The sequence below is a fragment of the Drosophila erecta genome, unplaced genomic scaffold (genome assembly GCF_003286155.1).
Source record: "Drosophila erecta strain 14021-0224.00,06,07 unplaced genomic scaffold, DereRS2 tig00000000-arrow-pilon, whole genome shotgun sequence".
Taxonomy (NCBI): domain Eukaryota; kingdom Metazoa; phylum Arthropoda; class Insecta; order Diptera; family Drosophilidae; genus Drosophila; species Drosophila erecta.
In genome coordinates this window covers 311,908-329,927 of record NW_020825194.1, presented here as the reverse complement: position 1 = coordinate 329,927, position 18,020 = coordinate 311,908, and the positions used below count along the sequence as shown (strand labels likewise).

The window sequence follows — 18,020 nt, the reverse complement described above, 5'->3', positions numbered from 1 at the left end:
GTCACCGGGGCTCCAGTCGGAGATACGCGACCCTGTGAGATGGACCCTACCAACTGAATGATTGCCAACGGCGTACCACGTCTCAAATCAATTTACCTTAGAGATTTACATTGGTATCAGAATGAAGTCAGTCAAAATAGTTTAAAATTAGATCACTTTTGTCAGCAGTTTTCAAAATTTATAGTCATTTTTTGAATCCCTAGGTGACGCAAGCGTTTTACAATGGCCGACAGTAATTTACCACCAGAGACCGAAAATGTAATACCCGGTAAGGTCTTCTACTCAGCCACAGCCTAGCATATTAGATTTAAAATATCTATCATAATCATATTTCATCTATCATAAATTTTTGAATGTCGTCAGGGTAGATTTAGTTCATTCTGATTTCCTCCCAGTCTTTCTGCAAAATGTCGATGAAAAGGAGTGGGTGCGTCAACTAGGCGTATACCTTCGCAGCCTGCAGCACCGCTTGCGACAGGGCGTTCAGGAGCACCAGAAGGTTGTACAGTCGTCGGTGCAGCTGCTCAAGGAGGTGGACGATGTGAACAGCATGGTGCAGTTCGCCAGATGCGGCCACCAGGACTCGGCCACCAAGATACAGCGCCTGATCGTGGGATTCGAGACGGTTAGTGCGGTGAACGCCTCGCAGACCGCCGCCGGGGCGGGCATAAGTTTGCCCTCTGACATGGCGGAGATTCATGACCTGTTGGGGGAGTTCGAGCACCTTAATGACAGCCAAGTCCTGCGAGAGAGCCTAGTGAACTTCAAACGCGCCCGAGAGTCTCTGGAGAAGGTTCTAGGCCTCCTAGAGAAGATTGGCAGCGAGTCTCCACGGCCGTCTCCGCCAGGAAGTCAACTGTTCGGGTGTCCCAGTGCCAGTCGCAGCCTGCGCGAGAAGATCGAGGCCTTCAACAAGGTCTTAGAGGAAGCCCCCGAGAAGCTGGGGGACACCTGCCGGCATTTCAAGGAGTGCTTCTGCAGCTGCTGCAGCCTGGACGAGTCCTTCGAGTCCAGTGGACACAAGCCCCTTCCCGTTGCCTCGAAAACCAATTCGGGGTACGAGGGTGACATAGACAGCGAGGTGGAGCAGGCGGAACAGGCGGAGGTGGATATGAAGGCCGACCATTAAAAAAATTACTGGTAAAGAGCAAGTTGGAAAAGCAAGGAATGCAAATGAGTTGCAATTCGGAGTATCTTTTCAATGACTAGTAATACTTCATGTTTTATGGTTGTAAAGGACGACAGACAAAATCACTATAAATATACCATTTTAAATTTGTATTCTAATGCTTTGTATGATGCAGGAAACTGATTTCATATCTGAGATATGTAGCTGAATTTCATAGCTGCACTCAGCTGTTGCTGGATTTTAAGTTAAAAGAAAGAAAGAAATTAGATTACGTTTTCTTTTTAAAATGCTTTACTTAAGTGCCAAAGTTTAACATCAATATTAAAACTCTAGCTTCCCAAAGTGGCTTACTTCCCCTATTTCTCTTGTTCTCGTTTTATACATTATGTTGGTACCCACTTTGTGCTTAAAACTACAAACTGTTGCAAGTCCACTGCAAATTGTTGTGCAAAAGAGGCGCGACTTCAGGTAATTAGGTATTGTCTTCATTGTGACTTGAGGTGCACATACACATTAAAATATCACACTAAACTAGCATATATAAAATCGCGAGGCATCCCTGGAAATTCTGGCTCCGTGGAGTTTCTGCCGAGGTTAGCAGTTCGATTGAGCGGCCTGGAAGAGGTCCGAGTAGTTGATAGCAAAGAAGATGGCCACCGCTCCAATGGCGGATCCCAGCTGCGTAATGGCGCCCACCCAGACCAGCGATTGTCCGCCCTGCGCCCGCATAACCGTGGTGATTCCCAGTTTCGTGTAGCTCACAATCCCCACCAGCAAAGTCCAGGCGGTGACCACGAGTACGGCGCCCACGGTCTGGTCGTGAAGAGGCGGAAGAGGACTCAGGGCCGCCGTGGTAAAGACATAGCTGGTCAACAGACCCGCCAGGATAGAGAGCACCGTGATAAGCCGCAGGGAGGTAAAATGCAGGAACATGGCCATGAAGCAGGCCACCGGATTGGCTATCACACTGAGGGTGGCTGCCAGGTGGTACGCTTGGCCTCCGTACGGGGCGCTGGAGTAGGACTGTATGCTGCCGAACATTCCGTTGCTGAACAGCGAAATCGCACCGATTAGCAGGAGCAGGTATGTGTACTGTCCCTTGCTCAGCTTCTCCGCTTTTGGCTGGTTATCCGCCTCTCCGTAAACGTACTTGTTGCCCTCACTGACGGTCACCTCGGCGTACTCCCTCCTGGCCAATGGAAGGGAGTTCAGAAGCGTATACCCCACATAGGCTAGCACCATGAGCGCGAAAAGAATGAGGAAGTAGACACGGGTATCGAACCTCGGAGGTGTCTTCTGCAGCTCGTAGACCTCATCTCCGCTTTCGGTTACGTTGACCAGTACACAGTCGCCACTATCGCCAATGCCCTGGATCAAAGCCGTCACGCTGGGCAGGAGACCACTCAGGCCCTCGCCAATGAAGTAGGTGACCATGTACTGCTCCTTGAAGCGTCCCATGTAGGGCATAAAAAGCACCGAGCTGGTGCAGGCATTCAGCGCCGTGAAGCAGGTTAGCAAAAAGAGGGCTAGGCTGTGGTCCGTGCCAGCCACCGAAGCGGTTTGGTTGTAGAAGAACGCCGTCAGCAAGCACGATATGGCTCCCACGAGGAGCACTCCGTGAATGGTCCAACCATCATTTAGCTTCTTCGGCGAGTACTTCTGGATGGCCGTGTAGAGCAGTGGGCCCAAATTGCCGATCTGGACCATAACGCTTAGGTAAGAGGGCAGACTCCAGCCCTCTGGCGCCTCGTCCACCAGCAGGGGCAGCTGAATGAAGGTGCCATTGACGCCCAGCCAGGTGCCTATGCCAAAGAAGATGGCCAGCACGTCGACGATCCAGCTGCGGTTTCTTGGCTTGGAGCTGATCTCCATATTTTTGTTGGGGCCTCCCCAGTTAAGGAACAAGCTCAGCTCACTTTTCTTGGACTCGGGAGAGGGGCACCTGTAAAAAGAATATCAGATTAGATAGGCACCTATAGTATATCTGAGACCTGAATCTGGCGATAAACTTCTAGCAATAATTAAAAAATGTCTAAATGTAATCGAATCCAACGTGTTCTTAAAAATAATGATTAAAGAAACCTAATAATGCAATTTGCCTAGGTTTATGGTACCCAAATCAGAATTACGGGCTTTTCGCTGAATGGTTCAGATAAGCCTTAAAAATTATCATTATCAAGCATATGGTATTTACAGCTCATTATGTTTGTCTCTTTGACAGATAACCAAGTGCATACGATTAAAGTGGTTCTGTGGCTTCACGTTCGTTCCACACGAACGAAAGTACATACATATGTAATATAATAATATATAATCTTAAGCCTCACGGCAATCTCCTAAAAAGTGTGTAAAATCAACCGAAATCGCCCGCGTTTTAAAAGTAAGAAAAAGCTCATATTGCACTCCATCAATGCACTTATTCCATCTACAAGATTGAGCTTATTCTTTGCACAGCGATAAATGTGCCCAGTATCAACTTTGATTTCTTTTGGGGATATACCAAAATGGATATATCTCTGCGCTAATCCTATTTTCAGTTGATATTAAATGGGTGCCGTCGGTCACATACGATCCCCAACTAATCTGGTAATTCAATTAATTTGTGGCCATTCGAGTGGAGTGCCGATGACTGCACGTATCTGGCTGAAGACGATAAGAATCACAATCGGAAACTTAGCAGACAGTCATTGTATCTTTAAGTTTATAAACAGGAGTAAATAAAAACAAATGTATTGAATATTTTAGTGGATCCCAACAGATCATTTTGTTTTACAAATTCATGCAAGTTGAAAACTCCAAAACTAAACTATGGCACGGAAAGCTGATATTAAAAAGAATGCACCATAGTTAAAGTTGCTGTATGTGGTCGTAAAACATAATGCCAGCCAAAGTTGGAGAAAAAGATGGAAAGAAAGCCCGCCCGCAGCTTTTTAGCCTGATTCCAAACTGGTTTTCGCTCTTCAGGCGAAAGAAGCGTAAACAAAACCTGATAGCAGTACTTAGTCGCTTACCTGGCGAATTCCGCGGGACTACGAGTAGCGTCGTCCAATGTCGAGATCACGCCGTAGACTGGCCCCGCTGGATTCGTGGGGCTGCCAGCTCCGCGGCCCCGTTGGTACCTGCTCATATTCGGAGTCGGAGTGGGCTCTTCAAATTGTTTTATGGGCCCTGCGGCGATTAGATTTCTCGATCCGGGCCACTGTGGTCAAAAGAGCCTCGGGTAGTTATTAAAAATCAACGGCTCAATTGGCGTAGTGTGGAATATCGAAGGCAATTGGCAGGTTAATTTCCTTGCGAGCCGTCAATTAATACGAAGTCGAAATTCCAATTTGAGGGCCGGGAGCCTCAATTATGCAATATTCTGGGAAGTTCCCTTGACGGCGCAACAGGATGTGAAATGCAGGAGTGTCCAGGAGAAGGAGTCGACTGGAGGTGAGCACGACCAGCTTTCGCAAATTTTGTCAGCCATTTGAAAACTCAGACGTCGAATTTGATTTAATAAACATCGGATTGGGGGGAAGGCAGAATAAAACTGACGTCGAACAGCTGTTCGTCCGGCGAAAAAATACTGAAACCGTCGCACGTGCGACAAAGAGAGCGCGACTAAGAGAACATTTTAAAATACTGTCTCTCTCTTCACACATCGTAACTGCTTTGTTATGGGTTTTCGAACTCGTAAACTGTTTTACTAGAAGGGTGTATTGGTTCCAAACTCGTTTGGCATTGGCCATTTGATGGATACAATTTGGCATTCAATTTTTATAGATGTTTATCCAACTCCAGCTCCTAAGCCAACTGTGCATTGTTTCTACTGTTTAACAGTGTATTTAATTAAAGCGGAAAGTAATGAACACCAGTATGTGAAAACCAATCTCCCAGAAACCCAAATGAATGCATAAATGTTCTCCTCCAGCTGCAGCACTTAAAACGCCTGTCACGCCTTGGTTGCTTAGTTCGAGCAGAGCTGTCGGTACCAGCTTTTGCTCTCCCTGCACTTTGGATTGGAGCACATGGGACAACGCATAAGGAACTTGGGGTTGACCGACTGCTGGGACTTCAGATGATCTGCCACAACGTTTGTCAGGGCGTCGATGAACAGCGGGTGGTCGTTGGGCGCTGCAGCTCGACGGATTTCCTCCACGCCGACCTCCTTGGCCAGTTCGTCGCAGTACTCGATGTCGAGCTCGTGCAGCGTCTCGATGTGCTCATTCACGAAGGCAATGGGCACAAGGATGAAGTTCTTCAGGCCTTGCTTAACATAGCCCTATAAGGATGGGCTTGATTTAGTGGATGGAAATGGAATTCCCGCATGGAAGTCACACCTTAATGGCATCATCGGTGGCGGGCGCCAGCCAGGGTAGCGGGCCCACCTTGGATTGCCAAGCCAGGCTGTAGGGATTCGTCTGGCCAAGTTCCTGCATAACCATGTGCACGCTAGCACCGATCTCCGAGGGATAGGCGTCGCCTCGGTTGACAGCTTTCAGGGGAAGGGAGTGGGCAGTGAAGAGGATGACTACATCGTTACGTTTCGTCTCCACAAATTTGGCCAGCTCGTCACGAATTCGCTGGGCAAACGTTTTGATTAGAAGTGGATGGGTGCCCCACCGGTCGATTATGCTCCATTTAATGTCCGAGGGCAGATCACTAAAGTAATGAAGGGATCAAACATACAGCTGCAACGGTGCATTCTCAACTCACTTGTTCCTGTAGTGGGTGAATATGGAGTTAAAGCTGGATCCGGAGGTGGCGCAGCTGTACTGTGGATACTGTGAGAAGAGAACTACGCGCTCTGGCTTGTCGCTGTAATCAAGTTAAAAGTTTTAATTTAATGGTAAAAAATTTGTGTACTTTAGGAAACCAAAATTTCCAGGTAGGGGTTTGTCATAGAGTCAACTGATAATAGCAGAAACTTAAAACTTGCATTCGAGTACGTAATCAGAAGTCTATACAAACTTATTTACTAGGAATAATGTACTACAACATATGTTGTAGTCCAATTTCAATACCCTCGGGATATTTTCATCACTCTATTCTATTTTCCGACCCCACTCACTTTTCGATCTCGGCCAGCGTGTTCTCGGTGAGGGGATTCACGTAGCGGAAGCCGACGTAGTGCTTGTGAGGCGCTGTCTCCGGGGAGATCCTGTCCAGCTGCTCGCACATGAGCTGGCCCTGCAGTTCGGTCCACTTAAGGATCGGGGAGCCACCGCCGATCTCCTTGTACTTCTTCTGCACCTCGGGCGTCCTGCGCTGAGCGATCCACGGACCTAGACGGCTCTGCACCGGCAGCTGGATCATGTCCCGGTCGGTCATAATACGCAGAAGGTAGTCGTGCACCTGGTCCGTGTGCGTCGGACCGCCCATGTTCAGCATTAGAATCGCGGTTTTTGGTTTCTGGCCGCTCAGGTGGCGCACTCTCCCTGCCAGACCACCTGTGGGGGAATATGTAGATACGGCATGGAAACTGTTGAACTCGTATACTCACTTGCCATTCGGCACAGCCTTGTGTTATGCAAAAACATAGTTCTTTTTAAATTGACCCGAATTTATTGCACCGGTGACGAATAGTGTTACCAGTTGGTAAAATGTGATTTATACTACAGTTTCTTGCGTTGCACGTAACAGAGCTCTGTAAAGAGGTAACTATCACGCCATCTATGTGGAACAGCTGTCAACTATTACTCAACAGTAGTACAAATATTATCATTGTGTTTAAGTTATCAGTTCTTAAATATTTTCTTTGGTTACCCACTTTCCATTTGATTCCATTTTAATTACTTTTATTGAAACCAATACCGATGTTTAGTATATACTGATTTTAAGCCGCACAACAGAAATTTTTCGCGCCTGCGTCTTTATTCCTCTCCCTTGTCGTCAACGTTGTGTGCAACGGTAAAAGCTAACTGTCGTGCAGTCTCGCTCTCGCTCGCTGCATTTCGCTCTCGTCGCTTGCTGCGAGTGATTCGTTTCCTCTGATCAAAGAATATTTTGTAGTTTTCCACCGAATGCAGGCACAATTACTGCGCAAAAACACAAGAAAACGCGCGACCAAGTGTCCCAAAAGTTAACAAAGCTCTACAACACCGGAAAGTGTCGTTTACCATCGGGGAACAGCAAAAGGACAAGCGCCGCAGCAAAGTGAAAAAAACGTAGGGAGTTTTGGAGTGAGTGGGAGTGAGAGGGAAGGAGCACCATAGCGGTGGTGGGTGTACGTGCGCGAGTATTGGTGCTGTGTCCATGTCCGTGTTATCGCCAGCAGCATTCAAGTGCTCCAATTCGTGGCGCACGCGCAGGATAACTCGCGCTCTCTTGCTCTCTTTCTCGACTTAAAAGAGGAACAGGATATTTTATTATACTGAAATTCGTACGCAGCAAATTCGCATAGTTGCGAAAGCTTCGCGCTGCCACACGGACGCATTCCGCTACGGGCTCCCCGCACACCCACACACTCTCACACCCGCCCGCCGCGAACCCACACACACGCGCCCGCAAGCACCCTCGCGCACAGATCAATGAAAAGGCAAAAAAGTAAATTGCACTTTTTCCGGGAACCAAAAACATGTTGAAATTATCTCACAAGTTGCGCAAAAAATGCCGCAGCAAAAAAGTTGCATGGAAAGCCGTGAAAGCGACGAAACTGTGAAACGAAACGAAAGGCAACGAAACACGGCGGAGAAAGGAGCAAAGAGAGGCTGCAAGGATGTACTGCTTCTCGGAATCGCAAGCCATTGACCACCGAACCAGCGATACGTCTCTAACAAAAACCCGCACCTAGCCAATTGCATTTTGCATTTTGTATTCTCACTGCCCCCGGAAGTAAAAGCAGCTTCAGCGGAAATTAAAACAAATCTAAGCCGAAATAAAAGCCAGAGCTAGCGAGCGAAGGAGATAGAAGTAGATAGAGAGGAAGAGAGAGAAAGAGAGAGCTACCAGAGAGAGCAAGTGCATCCTTTTCACAACGCGGCACACATTTACGACCGGTGACTGCAACTAGCCCACTCCCTCACCTCCGCCCCCTCTTCACCCCGGCCCAAGTTGTCCCTTGCAATTTATGATCTCATGTTTTCATAACTTGGGCAGCAGCCGTTGGCACGGATTAGACGGAAAACGTCAAGCATCAGGACGTGAGGAGGTACCCAGTTCCAAAGTGCAGGTGAGTTTGCTAAAAAGGGGCCTATCCGGAAAACCACTCGGCGAGCGTGCAACGCGAACTGTCGGGCGGCGATGAAGTCGACAGCTTTCAGTTAATTAACAACCTAATTGAAGTGGAACAAGTCCATCAATGGAAATGACCTTGTCGCTGTCAAATTGGGCTTTGCTGGACAAGGTTGCCACAACTCGAATCAGCGATCTCTTCTGGCAAATGTGGTCATGTGGTTATGGAAACAAGTCCTGTTTCCAGACTAAGCTCTAGCGCACTTTTGAACTTCTAATGCTTAGTTGGCTACATTTATTTTTGCTTTTATTATGGTCACAGTTTTATTGGTTTAACTAAAAACATTTTTCACTAAAATCTTTTGAAAGAAAGGCTTCTAAAAGGTATCGCTTTATTCTCGAATATATGATAAGCTATAATCCATTGGCTAGTGGACGTTCCAACAATTTCGTATTAAAACATAGCATTTCCTCAAAATAATAAGATCAAATGGGAAATGTTATATCTGGCATAGTCGGTTCCTGTAGCAAACTCACTCAACTTAAAGAGAAAAAGAACATGCGGACAAAAACAAAAAGAAACAGGATATATACGACTCGGATAGAGGATACAGAAAGCAAAACATTTACCGCGACATTAACAATCAAAAATCTTTTTTGTCCGTTTTTTTTGCTCTAAGCCACCATTCCTTTTACCCCAACGAATCGCCCCTTCAGTCCGCCAAACTACCCCCTAGTTAAAAGCTTTGCTCCAATTTACCAGCAAACAGAGAACTTTGTGCGGGGCCCCACACCATAAAAATAATTTTTAAAAACGAATTCAAGCCGAACCACACCACTATCTTAATATTATGTTGGAACTGTAAAAATCCCTTGAATAAAAAATAATGCTAGCAGGTTTTATACGTTAGCCGAAAATAGACTTTCCATAGAGACCATTTAAATCGTTTTGTAATTTTTATTTTATTCAATTTATGTCGTTAATGTTATATTCTCTTCAAGAAGGACAATCGGGACGATTAGCTGATTTTAAAGTTGTATAGTTGACTTGTAGAAAATCTTTAAACAGAAAGTTTGTTTCGTTTGGTCCGCTTATGTCGTATAAGTCGAGCTGTAATCTAATGTGTGGATGGCGGCTGCCATGCTGTGCAGCCATAATTCCATCCTTTTGATTCTGCACTCACTAATTAGATAAAACCCAGGGTTTCCCCGCAACGTTGCTAGTTTCTATGGTTTCGAGCATATTTTTGGCATTTTAACGCGACTTCTACCGTCGTCCAAGTGGCGAGTTGTGAGCTCCAAATTCGGTGTTGCGAGTGCCTAGTTGCGGGTTGCGGGTTGCTGGTGGCATGTTGCACTGTCGCCTGGTGAGGCAGCTGAGCACCGGCGGAAGGGACCACATGGCGCGATGCGACTGCACTGCAAATAATGCTTTTCACGTTGATGATGGGCTCCGATCCGAAAAGTAAATGATCATGATACCAATTGTAAGAAGCTGCGCTTCTGTTATCGGCCCTCTCTGCCTAACAATCATAAGCTGAACCGATTAATATAGCTTCGGGAAGGCAGTGTCCTTTTTTTGTCTCAGTGGGTGTGCAGTCGCATGAGCGTGCGGCAAAGCCCAGTGGGTGTGATGGTGGGTACGTGGGCACGGTGAGGGTGCGACGGTCCCAAGTGGTGGGTCTCTGTTTCGTTGTATATTCCTTTGCCGGAGTGGACGAGGGACTGATGAGGGAGGGCGTTGTGGATAAACTTGAACGCAGCAATAACAATACCAAATAATGCCATGATGGGGTTAGGACTGAGCCCAAAAAGGGAAATCGATAAATCTGTCTTTCGTCATCGCAGCACTGCCTCAGGCAAAAAGCATTTTGAAGTGTGAATTTCCTGATTATTTCCAAATTCCTATAGATATCTTATAAAATTCAGTTTTCATTACTTATGACCATTTCGTTATAAATTTGGCTTCTTGAAAAGAAGCTATAGCCCAAGGAGTTTTGCTCAGCGTTGCCAATTCGTTTTTGTACTTGTACTTGCTTGCTGCGGGAAGCCCCCGTTTTTTGTTATTTGATAAATGATTTGCCATTTTGCCGCTGGAACGGAGTGCGGCAAGCTATGCCACTCATTTATGCACACACATAGCGAGCTCAATTTATGATGTCATTATAATACATTTTATGCGTGCCTAGACAACATTCCCGGCGACTGGCGACTGCCGACTGCCGACTGGTAAAGTTGTTCTCGGTGTGGTTATGGGTGTAGCTGCTGCTGTTAGTGAACACCCTGTCGCTGCTGCCAGTGTGACACAAAGTATCTTGTATCTGCATGTTCCAGCTCATGCAGCTCCCCCGCACGGATGCAGTGCACCCGCCTCGAAAGGAATTATGAATAGACTTTTTTCCGTTCCGTACCTAGTACTGCCAGCAGTGATGCCGTTTAGGCTTTGTTAGCTAAATATCTGGTTCTATCCACTAACAAATATGCTCCTGCCAGTATTGCTGGTTCAATATCTTTCCTATTGTGTTTAAAAATCTTAGAATGTGGATAACAAGTGAAACACCATTCATGTACATGAGGTCATCTAAGCACTTTTTCCCCAATTTCGGAATACAATTTCTGGACCTTAAAAGCTGAATACTCTCCGTAAGGTGTTTGACATCACTGGAACTAGCGTTGAATACTGGCAAGGAAATCAGTTGTCAGTGACGCAGCTGGACCCCCGACATGTTCCTGAGGACATAGCTCCACATTCTTCATTGTACATTTGAATGTCCTGTGCACGATTGTAACATTTTGCATTGCAATTACGGCGGGTGCAAGGAGGAGTTCGGAGGGGCAAGCTGCTTTGTGGAACAAAGTCTAGAGTTGTGGCAATGTGCCAGCCAAGGCTTTACTGGTTTTCCTTTACATCTGACTTAAATTTATATGACAATGATCATGCTGATGATGACGATGAATAACCTGGTTGAGAATGGCATAGGGCCACTCAATGCTAAGCCCTTGGGTATTGGTTGTTAATGAAAGAATAAATAAATGTTAAGATAAGAGTTTCCTGGGTTTTTGAATTCCCTATTAGGGATCCACTTTATTATTGAAAGAAAAATCATAACTATTATTTCGAGGCCAAGGACTGTTACTTTGTTCACTTAACAGGAAACTATAAGAAAGGAACGAACTATGCCTTTAGCGCAATATATTGTTGACGTATAAAAGCTTTTCCAGTGCTCGCCGGGATTCGAATGGAAATGTTCCTCGCAAGGGTCTAGCAAAAAGCGAGTTCAGCTTCCTAACGAAAACTGGGCCAACACAATTAGCCCAAAGGCCAGGCTGGTCCGCTTCATTACCATAAATATACAGCTATGCGAATGAGCGCGCATTTTGTCAAGTTGCCAAGGATGTACCAGAACCAGAAGTGGCCCACATTCGCTAAAATATCCTCAATGTGAGGAATGTGTCCTTGGTTGGATGTAATTGATGTTTAAAACTCTAACATGACCATTAATACAAAGCATATTTTTGTAATTTCACAAAGTTATCTACAAACTTTGGACCAATATAATTGGAAAGTCCGAAATAGCTTATTTGTAAAATGAAAAACTTGTAGCACATATTTTTGGGATATGCCATGCGGTAGCGGACAGTGACCCATCAATGCGCCTGCTAGTTTCCCTTTCCCTTCTACCCTCATCCATAGTCCTGCTTAGCAAACATTGTTTTATTTATTATTTACCCAGGACGAAAGCCAAGGACTGCAGTATCAGCGCTATAAAATCAGAAGCAGACAGTTACCCGATATATGCATAATATGGAGGCGCAGTCGGGACTCGTCCGTCCAAGTGCTCGAATGCCTGTCAAGCAAATGCATATGACACATGTCAGCCTCGTGGCTTCAGACCCGCGAAGTGTAAAGCTTCATTAAGTTAGGCACTACGAGATACACTGTCAAACGAACACGATGCACAGTGTTACGCTCGTTAGGGAATCCAATCTGAAAAATATTTTCGTTGGCTACTCGGCAACTAAGTACACAACTTTTTGATTACCTTTCTCCCGCTTTATATCGGGGGATTGTCCAGATTGTCCCGATTGTCTATCAGGAAATTTTGAATTGCTACGCACCAGTATAATCCACAAATTACGGGCCTTCGAGACCCACTGTACCTCGACCCATTAGGCGTCCTAGTAGCGGGTAGATGTGCCAGCTTGTTGACAGTCAGATGACAGTAAATACTTGTTTATGGCTCTGAGCTCGTTCTTTAACTCATTACTGCCTCCGCTTTCGATTGCAGGAACACTCCACTCGCAACGAAGCCCGAACTTGCATTTTTATATCGCATTTTTGTAAGGAACCAGAGGAACGTGTTCAGCATTGACCAAATGCCATCGCTACCAGCTCTAGTTGGACGAGCAAGCAAATACGGCAATTAACAGAAGTTGCCTTCAAACGAAACCCCACCCAAGGCGAGAGGAGGACAGGAACGAAGGAAGACATTCCCAATCGGATCCCCACTAATAAATGCAGTGGAAGAAGAAGTTTACTCGATTGAAAGCAGCTACTGGAAATTCGCGTGTGCGAAGAATGCTTTGTTGTGGACGCAGAAAGGTGAGTAATTGACTAGCATGGACTTTAGCTCCAAGGGGTGTACAAATAAGCTTCTTTTTAATGCCATTAACTACTAAATATATGTGGGTATTTCACTAGTGATTTGTACGCATAATAAGAGTGCTTTCGAAATTAGAAAATTAAAAAGGTTGGAGGTTCCTAGCACATGTACACATATTCGTCCTCCAAAGTGGGGAAATTGGCACAATCTGTCAGTCAACTGGGGGGCACCACGGCTCCCTTATCATCGTCGTGGCTGCCATAATAAATTTACAGTTTACGCCTGAATTTCAATGAAGACTTAATTGCAAAATCTGATTTATATGCTGCTGCCGGAGCCGCAGACGATGGGAGGACATGTAACCATCCATCCACGTGCATGCCACTTTTTGGGGGCTGTTCACCTTTCGGGGTGGTGTTTGCACACAAAGTGCGAACATGGCTCCCCTCCTCAATGCAAGCGATACACAGATGGCGACAAATTGAATTACAAGCCACACGTGTGCCGTCTATCGGACTTTAATCAAAGTTACCGCACTGTTTAATGCAATTTTTGAAATGAACTCCCGATTGAATGCCGAGTAATTGGGCTGAACAAAGGGGTTTAATCTGCTGGCCGACAGCACTTAATTTGATTGCGATTCGTGCTTAGTGGAATGGATAAGAGTGTTTGCTCGACTGCTCCCACCTGGCCCGGCGCCTCCTTATTCCCTGTGGCTTGCCCGTACATTAGGCACCTAACTGAGCAAGGTGCTCCAGTTTTACTTGCATGGAGCAGCAGTGGGAGGGAAATTGAAATGTCTAGAAAGCTGAAAGGGTGTTACTTTGCATAAGTTGGAATCAATAACTTAGACTTATGGATTCATGCAGGTTTGCTGGCTATATTCACTCTGATCGTTGTAAATTAAGAATATTGAGTCTTGACAACATTTAAGGGTTCTTATTCATCGTCGAGATCGTAGCAAGGCTGCCATCACTGGTCGCCTTCTAGGAACTTTGCCACCAGGCAAGCCACCAGGAGAAACTTTATGATAAAGTCCTTGCGGATAAGTCCTTGGAGATGCGGTTGCCGACGCATTTGGAGCACAGCCACGCCCTGCAGTCGCTCTGCCGGCTGTTTGTTTTAGTTATAGTTGATTATTTTTCTTTTCGCCGCGCTGCAAACTTTGACTTTGGCTCCCTGACATCGCAAAGTTTAACAAATAAATTAATTTACCCTCTGCACTCACGCCGAAGCTGCCTTCTTAATCGTCCCGCGGGGTTCAAGGGTTGCCGAGGAATTCAATTTGCAGTGGGAGCCCTTATCCCGTTCGAAAATGTGCATCAGGCCCGAGGAAGCGGAGATTGCCGAGAAATCTGTGAACTGACGAGGGCCAGAAAGGGTATTCCGGGTGCGCTGCAGCCCGGCGCCACTTTTAGATTGCATTTCTTGGCTTCTATGGCTGCCGTTGCCTTAATCAGTTCTGCGCCAGGCGCAGTAAATTGATTTGTTAAACAATTTTTAATTGAAATAAGACGCTGCCGGGCAGAATGTCAAACTTGTATGCCAATACTGCTCGGCTTCCGTTCGCCAGGCACTTGAGGAGCGGCGAACAGCTGCAAAGTTGGTCAAGTGAGACGCATTGGCATTTCTATTGGCACACGAGTGTTGACTGGCAGCCAAACAGGCAACCAGGGACTGCAGGCGTGTCGGGGGGAGAAATCAGCATATTGGATTACAAATTGCAGGGCTGGCCCGGCTAAAATCGAAACCAGTCAATGGGATTGTTTTGCCCTCTGAAATGGAGCAGCATCCAGTTGGAAGTGCAGCATTTTTTGGCGGAATTTCAACGAATTCCGCTGCCAACGAGGCAGTAAATTATTTTGATTTATGCCCAACGACGCATGAGTGATGTGAAGTGGCATCCGTAAATGTGCACTGGCTGCATTTGAAACTAATTGAAAATCTGACTGACAAACGCCGATTTAGCGATTGATTTTTTCGCTACCCAATGCGTTTGTAACCAAATATTTGCTATTGGGCTTATTTCGTATAATTATAGTCATAATATCTCATAGATGTTAACTAGCCAAAGCGTTGACGAGGCTGTTGTTATAGATTTGTGGAGTGGTACTTGCTCCAGGGCCTTTAAATGTTTGCGTGATTAGATGCCTGCTGAATGAAAGTTTATGAAAATAGTTGCGGCTGTGGCCGGCGGCCCTTGATGTATAGGGAGCTTGCCGGAGGCTTTGTGGAAAACTTTTCCAACTTGTTTGCCATGCAGCAGCACGTTCAGAGCTTTGAAATGGCGCAGAACGATGGCCTTCCCTCCTGGCAACTGGTCCTCCTGTCTTCTTGGGCATGGAGTTTGTGGAGTGCCATTCACAAATAAATGGCGGGCATTTAGGCAGCCGCAGTCTGAAGTCTTTCTTCGGCTGTTTGAGCTCCTTCCGAGTTGGCAACAACAATTGGAGGACGCAGCCAGGAAACTGGAAGCGACGACTAACACAGAGTTTTGCCTCAATGCAGATAAGGCTATTGCCTCAGCTGGAGTTGCAGATGGAGATGGTGTTGCTGGTTCTGTACACACACACTGTGAAAAGTGTGCAACTGAATACTTCTTTTGTTAATAATTATAAGCAATTTCCCACAACTACTCCGAGTTCTGAAGTCAAATCTGTTGCTAGATTTCTCTGCCCCGTTTCTCACAGTGCCGCCATCTCACAGATACATCTCAAAGGTAGAAAGTTTTGCCCAAGACAAACACTGCCACAGCATTTCTCTCCCCATTGTCTCCCGGCCAACTGCTCCCGATATTTCTTTGCGCTTTCTTTTGGCTTTTCCTTGCAGTTGCCCAGAAAAATCGTTTCAGCCCTGCTGCACCTCCTGGAATCCCACATTCCGTTCCCTTGTTTTTGTTGCCAAATGATTTTGAAAAAAGAACAAGCTAAAACTATTAATTGGCAACGCAGGTGTAGCGGTTTCCTAATTGCTGCCAACGCAGCGCAAAAAGTTTTCCGCCCGTGGAGCTAATAATCTTAATTTTGGGTGCATTGACTTGGAAGAGCTCCGATAGAGCCAAATGGCTGGGGGCCATCACTGTTCGCTGGTTCTCGAAATGCCAGTTCCCACAACACTTTTTAAAATCAATACTGGGCCGCACGATCATGGCAACATTCAACTACAATCAATTAACTAATTGATTAATCGGCGACTTAAGCTGCAACCGTATTTAGCTAAGTTGCCTCCGCTTTGGACCCGCTGCACTACGCGGGCCAACTGGCTCAAGGACGGGTTCCTGTTCCCAGGCTCGCACTTTACTTCCCGGCACTTTACTTACCTTGTTAGGGATGCTTACGTGCCTCGAAATCCAGTTCGTCCCTCTTCTGCTCGACTCGCTTCAGCTACGTGCCCTTCATTTGCGCAACTAATTGCAAAAGTCTTACGCAACTGCGGGAGACAGTCGTCAGTAGTGTCGTTGGAGTGTCGACGGCGACGTATTGAAATGGTGCCGTGTTCATCGAAGAGTCGACTTTGTTGCGTGCACGTAAAATATTTGCCTGTCATTGGGCGCCCTTTTCCATCGGGGGACTGTCGAACGTGTTTATATTTTGCAGCTGGCCGAGTGGTGCTCCGTCCTCTTGACAGTTGACTTATGGCCGGGATCCAAGGCCCAAGGCCCAAGGACCCGGGAGTGATACCTGTGCTCCGCTCCTAACTAATTTTTAATTATTTCCGCCAGCCGGGCGGCCCATTAAAATGATGAGCGGGAATTAGCCCAGCCTCCTGGTAATGATAATGGGCTGCCCGTCGGCTGAGCCGAGCTGAGCTGAGCTGAGCTCTGCTCTGCTTTTTGAGTTTTCTGCTCTTGGCCTGGCTGGCTGGTTCTGCTGGCTTCTAACTGGCAGCGCTGCGTATGACACAATTTATTTTTGGACCATGAAAACATGAGCCTCTGTGTGCGGGGTAGTGGGGCATAGGTGCGCCTAGCGTATTGGGGACACTTTTTCGCAAGCAAACACACTTGGCCAAAAGTGATGGATGCACTAAGAAAAGCATTTGGATGCCAGAAACTGAACACATATTAACTCGCAGTGAGCTAGAATATTATAGGAGGGAATACCTAAACACATCTCTCGTTTTGGTGCTGACATTTGGTTTATGGCTGATAGTTGAATTGAATTACTTTCTGGATATTCTAGGATAAGTGGATGAATCTGAGATCGAGTCGTGACAGCTGCAGAAATTGCAGTGCTGGGGCGAAATTAACCCACGAACTGCAGTCCTACCGAAGGCAGCATCCACGCACACATACACATACACACATCACAACGCCGGTGCGCTGGTGTGCGTGGGTATCTGTGTGCGCACTAAAAGCGGTTTATGCCACTCACATGTAAACCCAGTTGCCTGCCAAGTGTTTGGCTGTTTGGATTCAACACCCACACACGATTGTTGTGTGGATAGGTCGTGGCTTTGCGTGTTCCAAGCAACTCAGCCACCCAGCCACCCAGCCGCCCCACTTTCCCCTGGGCTGCTCAAATTTTCTGTTTGCTTTGCTGTGGATTCGCTACGTTTCGGCGGAATTCCCCCTGCCAGCGTCATCGGCCCCCTTTTTACTTTTCGTACCTTAAACGTATTTTGCATTTGTTGGCACAGATCCGAAGGGGTTGGTGGGTTAAGGTTGGCGGGTGGGCTTTGGCGTTCTCTCTGTTCGCTCTTCTACCCCAGTTCTCTTTCACGAATTTCTCTCCGGCGCAGGGAAAGCTTTTGTAGTAGAGAAATAAGAACCATTTCGTTGTTGTTTATCCCCCCGCTTTATTTCCCTTTTTCTGATAAATTCTGTGGGTCTTGCGGCTGAGCTTCCTTAGAGTGCCCAGAGTAAAGGAAAAGTTTGCAGGACATTTTTCAGATTGCCAAGTTTTGCAGATACGTGGGCACGTGTAGCTCGACATTAAATATGCAATGACACAGATTAGGCCGTTAGTGTGAAGATCAAACAACTATTTGGATACATTAAAGTAGATTGTCTTTAACGTTTCACCATACACAATTTAAGATAAATATCCCAACCACATCAAAAGCCACATCTTGTTAAAAAAAAGGGCAATAAATTTACATTTTTATTGCAACTGTTTTCCTTGCGATAGCAG

General features: G+C 46.3%; 4 protein-coding genes across 13 annotated transcripts in view; 2 read left to right on the top strand and 2 right to left on the bottom strand.

Annotated features, from left to right (window-relative positions):
- The first annotated feature begins 47 nt into the window (after positions 1-47).
- On the top strand, positions 48-1,287 carry LOC6555024. Of its 3 annotated transcripts, none has more exons than XM_026980314.1 (2): positions 48-268; positions 396-1,287. In XM_026980314.1, exons 1-2 carry the CDS (start codon positions 223-225, stop codon positions 1,127-1,129), a joined length of 780 nt encoding a protein of 259 aa, XP_026836115.1. In that variant the 5' UTR covers positions 48-222; the 3' UTR covers positions 1,130-1,287. The 3 variants fall into 3 exon arrangements, 2 of the variants coding, with proteins under 2 accessions (XP_026836115.1, XP_026836111.1); XM_026980310.1 differs by having other exon boundaries at positions 369-1,287; XR_003407860.1 differs by having other exon boundaries at positions 227-268; positions 364-397.
- Positions 1,288-1,397: 110 nt separating this feature from the next.
- Positions 1,398-4,697, bottom strand: LOC6554201 (riboflavin transporter 2). 2 transcript variants are annotated; one of them, XM_001981001.3, is made up of 2 exons: positions 4,141-4,697; positions 1,398-3,071 (listed from the first exon to the last, which is right to left on the bottom strand). In XM_001981001.3, the coding sequence occupies exons 1-2, from the start codon at positions 4,254-4,256 to the stop codon at positions 1,724-1,726; spliced, it is 1,464 nt and encodes a 487-aa protein (XP_001981037.1). In that variant the 5' UTR covers positions 4,257-4,697; the 3' UTR covers positions 1,398-1,723. The 2 variants fall into 2 exon arrangements, with proteins under 2 accessions (XP_001981037.1, XP_026831994.1); XM_026976193.1 differs by lacking the exon at positions 4,141-4,697 and adding an exon at positions 3,903-3,949.
- Positions 4,698-4,934: 237 nt separating this feature from the next.
- LOC6554601 (ferrochelatase, mitochondrial) lies at positions 4,935-6,749 on the bottom strand. The gene is made up of 5 exons (XM_001981000.3): positions 6,615-6,749; positions 6,183-6,561; positions 5,828-5,929; positions 5,452-5,773; positions 4,935-5,393 (listed from the first exon to the last, which is right to left on the bottom strand). The coding sequence occupies exons 1-5, from the start codon at positions 6,649-6,651 to the stop codon at positions 5,079-5,081; spliced, it is 1,155 nt and encodes a 384-aa protein (XP_001981036.1). The 5' UTR covers positions 6,652-6,749; the 3' UTR covers positions 4,935-5,078.
- Positions 6,750-7,002: 253 nt separating this feature from the next.
- The window catches only part of LOC6554571 (rho GTPase-activating protein 100F), a 33,787-nt gene continuing 22,769 nt past the window's right edge, over positions 7,003-18,020 (top strand). For all 7 annotated transcript variants that reach the window (XM_026976187.1, XM_015153651.2, XM_015153645.2 and 4 more), the window contains exons 1-2: positions 7,003-8,282; positions 12,574-12,887. In XM_026976187.1, coding sequence (XP_026831988.1) covers positions 12,801-12,887 — 87 coding nt within the window. In that variant the 5' untranslated portion in view covers positions 7,003-8,282; positions 12,574-12,800. The remainder of the gene's footprint in view (positions 8,283-12,573; positions 12,888-18,020) is intronic.